The sequence below is a fragment of the Elephantulus edwardii genome, unplaced genomic scaffold, assembly GCF_000299155.1.
Source record: "Elephantulus edwardii isolate Elephantulus edwardi_28Jun2011 unplaced genomic scaffold, EleEdw1.0 scaffold00063, whole genome shotgun sequence".
Lineage (NCBI taxonomy): Eukaryota > Metazoa > Chordata > Mammalia > Macroscelidea > Macroscelididae > Elephantulus > Elephantulus edwardii.
The window spans coordinates 16286917-16291875 of record NW_006399813.1 but is presented as its reverse complement, the minus strand read 5'-3'; the positions used below and the strand labels follow the sequence as shown (position 1 = coordinate 16291875).

The window sequence follows — 4959 nt, the reverse complement described above, 5'->3', positions numbered from 1 at the left end:
GGTGGAAGATCGATCAATAATCTGCGTTATGCAGATGGCACAACCCTGCTTGCTGAAACTGAGGAGGACCTCATGCACTTGCTGCAGAGGGTCAAGGACTGCAGCCTTCAGTATGGACTGAGGCTCAATGTCAAGAAGACAAAGATTCTCACCACTGAACCAATTGGTAGCATCAGGATGGATGGTGAAGGGATTGAGACTGTTCACAGCTTCAGTTTGCTCGGCTCCACAGTCAACACTCTTGGCACCAGCAGTCAGGAAATCAAAAAGTGTATCGCGATGGGAAAGTCTGCTGTTAGGGACCTCTCTAAAGTACTCAAGAGCAACGGTGTCTCTCTGGAGACTAGGGTGCCCCTGATACAGGCCATGGTCTTTGCAATCGCTTGTTATGCATCAGAGAGTTGGACAATGACTAGGGAGGACAGAAGGAGAGTTGATGCCTTTGAGCTGTGGTGCTGGAGAAGAGTACTAAATGTACCATGGATTACCAGGAAAACAAACAGATTCATCTTGGAGAGGATTAAACCAAGCAACTCCTTGGAGGCAAGGATTCTGGGGCTTCATCTGACATGCTTTGGACATGTTGCCAGGTGGGGCGGGTCCTTGGAGAGGGACATCATGCTTGGGGGCGTGGAGGGACAGCGCAGGAGGGGAAGACCCTCTATGAGATGGATTGGTTCGGTGACTGGGGTAATCGGGATGGGTGTGTCAGAGGCAGGGTGGTTGACGCAGGATAGAGCAGGGTTTAGGGCTGTTGTGCATAAGGTCGCTATGAGTCGCAAATGACTTGATGGCACATAACAACAACAACAACAGTAAACACAACCACAGTAGAAAATCTAGAAAACACAAAAAAATTATAAAGCAGTAAGTTACTCATCATTCGACCATATCGTTTACCACGTTGAAATTTGGGAGAACTCCCTTTCCAGCCAGCAGGGAGTTATCACTACCAAGCTCACTGGTATGCAGGCAGGTTACTAGGTGGAGAGAAAACCTGACTATGGCAGTCAAAGACAGTCACAGTTCCAGGTCCAACACCTGTTTTATTTAAATCTCGGGAACGCAGAAGTTTCAGGAAGAAGATTTTGCTGGCTTCCTCCCTGCCCCACCCTCCCAAGACCCTGAGCCTGCAGATGGGACTCAGAACTCATCCTTTATGTCGAAATGGGGCTGGTCTTCAGGCTTGAAGTCCAAGTTGGGGCTGCCATCCTCATTAAGAATCCTGCGGGCTGTGTAGCCGATGATGGGGTATTTGGCCTTGTACACCCGCGTGAAGATGTCATCCAGGGATGCCAGCTCCTTGGTCGTGAGCCCCGTCTAGAGGAGAAAGTCGGAGAAATACAGGGTGGAAGGGTGAGTGCCCTGTGGACAGTACTGGCTTCCCTCCGTTCCCATCTTGCCCACCTCACATCCTGGATGCAAAAGCAAGAAAATATTTCGGCAAAGCAGGAAATGAGCAATTGAATTTTTAAGAACCAGGCCTCATACGGGACGGGAGGGGCTATAATCACCCTATCAAGTCAGGTGACAGGAGTCTTGCAGGCACTCAGAGAAACAGCCACGGGAGGCGGTACTCTGCTGCAGCCCATGTCCAGCCCATCCTTCCTTCCTCATCCCTCCTGCTCTGTACATGTTTCCCATTTCAAACTCAGACACCCTCTTCTCCTCGTTCCCTCTGTCATGCTGTGTTTTAACAGTTGACTCAGTTCTGTCTAGTGGCGCGGAGCACAGCTGAAGTGCACACAGCCCTTTTGCAGGAACTGGTCAGACCCTGAAACGGCTTCATCTGATACTGTTTTTCCCTTGCAGGCACGCGAGCATGCACAGGGGGAGAACTTGCTTTGACAACCTAAATGCTCCATTGAGTTGGAGAATGGGTCTCAAGCCATCAAGAAGCCAGCAAGAGACGGGGCCGAAAGGAGGGCAGCTCCATTCCTTGTTGCTGCAGGAGGGGCTGCAAGGGGATCAGGTTGGTAGCAGACTGTATAGATCACCAAGTTGGACCACAAGTTCACAAGTGATTGGGGTTGATGCTGTAGGCAATGGTGTGTCATGGAAGGCTTCTGAGTAGGAATGGCATAGCAAAATTTGTATTTTAAAAAAAATGGTTGGCTACCCACTGAGTGGACTGGGTCAGAAACAGGCTAATTGCAAAGCTCGGCTAAGGCCCAGAGGTAAAGCAGACCAGGGCTGAGTGGAGTGGGGCTTATTGACAGAGGCTTCTAATTTGGCTCACCGTGTCATGAGTGAGGTCTGCAGGGTCGAGGGACATCTTGGCCACCCCTCTGGTGGAGTCTTTCCCAGTCAAGGCATTGTAGGGGGCTCCTCTCCCATAAAACTCTGTTATGGAGAGAAGGGGAGAGATGAAAGCTGGCCTCCATACAGTACAGCCAGAAGCCTGCAAACTGAAAGGGAGGATGGGGCAGAGTGAAGCCAATACTCAGCCAATCATAAAAAAAAAAAAAATTCCAAAGGAAGGAAAGCAATGAGGATCTGAAGTGCATTAGCCCATTCTATCCATTCGTTTGGATGCCACTAACTCAGAATACAAAGTAATTCACACATGCTGAGGTAAGAGGTGGCTTTTAGAAAACACAAGATGAAAATAGTCTCTTATTAAGAATACAAGTGTGGAAGAGCCAAATATACTCTGAAGAGTTCTTAAAGCAGAATATTACTTCATTATTGCTGTTGTGTGCCATCAAGTTAGAACCAACACACAGCTGACCCTCCAGCGAGTTTTCAGAAGCAGTTAATCACATAAATGAGACGACTGCCTCTCCTCCCCTTCTTAGTACAAGGCCAACAGTGTTCCTTAATACTTCGTTTGCTTAACTAATAGAAAAGATCAACCATTAGCAGTATGATATTTTAAGAGCTATCTATTTAGGGAGCTCTGGTGGCCTAGTGGCAACATGCTGTACTGCAATCCCAGAGGTATGCGGTTCAAATCCACCAGATGCTCTGCTGGAGAAAGGGAGCAATCTCCTCCTGTACCAGTCAAATCTGATTTGACGGTACACGTAAAAATAATACAATAAAAAAAATTTTTTTTAAAAGAGCTATCTATTTGAGGTCATCTCCAAGAGACTAGGTTCTATGATGAGAAATGTGGCATCAGGATTGGTGGAAGATCCATCAACATTCCGCGTTATGACACAACCCTGCTTGCTGTAACTGAGGAGGACCTGAAGCGCTTGCTGCAGAGGGTCAAGGACTGCAGCCTTCAAAATGGATTGAGGCTCAAGGTTAAGAAGACAAAGATTCTCACCACTGGACCAATTGGCAGCATCAGGATGGATGGTGAAGAGATTGAGATTTTTCACAGCTTTAGTTTGCTTGGCTCCACAGTCAACACTCTTGGCACCAGTAGTCAGGAAATCAAAAAGTGTATTGCGATGGGAAAGTCTGCTGTTAGGGACCTCTCTAAAGTACTCAGGAGCAACGGTGTCTCTCTGGAGACTAAGGTGCACCTGATACAGGCCATGGTCTTTGCAATCACTTGTTATGCATCAGGGAGTTGGACAATGACTAGGGAGGATAGAAGGAAAATTGATGCCTTTGAGCTGTGGTACTGGAGAAGAGTATTGAATGTACCATGGACTGCTAAGAAAACAAACAGATTCTCCCTCGAGAGGGTTAAACCGGGCTGCTCCTTGTAGGCAAGGATTCTGAGGCTTCGTCTGACATATTTTGGACATGTTGTAAGGAGGGACCAGTCCTTGGAGAGGGACATCATGCTTGGGAGGGCGGAGGGACAGTGCAGGAGGGGAAGACCCTCTATGAGGTGGATTGATTCAGTGACTGAGGTAATCAGGATGCGTGTATCAGAGACAGTGCGATTGGCACAGGACAAAGCAGGGTTTAGGGCTGTTGTACATAGAGGGTCGCTATAAATCGCAAGCAACTCGACAGCACATTACAACAACATCTATTTGAGATCAAATGAACAACTTGAAAGATGAGATAGGAGCCTTAGGGGGGCAGTGAATTTACATTAACAAGGAAGAAACAATTTAGAAAAGGAGGAGGAGAAGAATGGCAGTGTCACTAGTGTCACTAAATTGTACATTTGAAAATTGCTGAGTTGGTTTATGTTTTGCTGTGAATACCCTCTCCAACGAATAAATACATTTTTTGGTTTTTTTATTTGAATGGTTTATAAATCATATTGATTTTTTCATACAACTATTAATAAACTCTGCTTCATAAAATAAACTACCACCAATCAATGTGATTAATTTATTATAATGTCTAATCAACTCCTGATTATTTGTTGCCTTTCCCTTCTCTTAACTATTTATTGAGAAGCTATTCAAATTATAAGTAGAATGGCTGCACAGTTTATGGGGGCAGAGGGAAGGAAATGGGAAGGATCCAGGTGAAAAGACAAGGTAATGATGGGCAAGGTCTAATAGTGATTAATTTTATAAAACATAATGCATGAGGATGAGTGTATGAAACACAATGTGAAGAATAGTGTGAAAAACAAGGCATACAAATTTTGTAAAGAAGATAATTTAAAAAACAAAAGTGGGGAAGCTTGGTCTTTTACAATTTTGAAGGAAGGCAAATGTATTACTATTTCCTAGTATTTGATATTAAAAAAATGAACCATTACAATAATAACCTTCATGTCATTTATAGATCTAATGAGGAAAACATCAAGTATAATTAAAATATCCTATAAATCAGCAATTGGCTATCTATAAGAGAGATATAGGGAATAAAGCATGAAATAGCTGACTTACATGCCTTTATGAATATAGTTAGTAAAAGGATTCAGGAAAAACTCACAATGTACATGAAATAAATACAATATAAAGGAAAGATTGTGTAAAACACAATGTATATGCATGAAACACAATGCATATGAACAACAGTAAAAAAATGTTAAAAAAAGGGAAAAATATCCTATAAAATGTTTTATGATGCTGATTATTTGGGGTTTTTTTG

General features: G+C 44.2%; 1 protein-coding gene across 1 annotated transcript in view; it reads right to left on the bottom strand.

Moving 5' to 3' along the window:
• Positions 1 to 1143: 1143 nt before the first annotated feature.
• NENF (neudesin neurotrophic factor) overlaps positions 1144 to 4959 on the bottom strand; it is a 35732-nt gene continuing 31916 nt past the window's right edge. The window contains exons 2-3 of the mRNA XM_006888011.1: positions 2240 to 2343; positions 1144 to 1320 (exon numbers count right to left, since the gene is read on the bottom strand). Of these exons, the coding sequence (XP_006888073.1) occupies positions 1144 to 1320; positions 2240 to 2343 (281 nt within the window). The remainder of the gene's footprint in view (positions 1321 to 2239; positions 2344 to 4959) is intronic.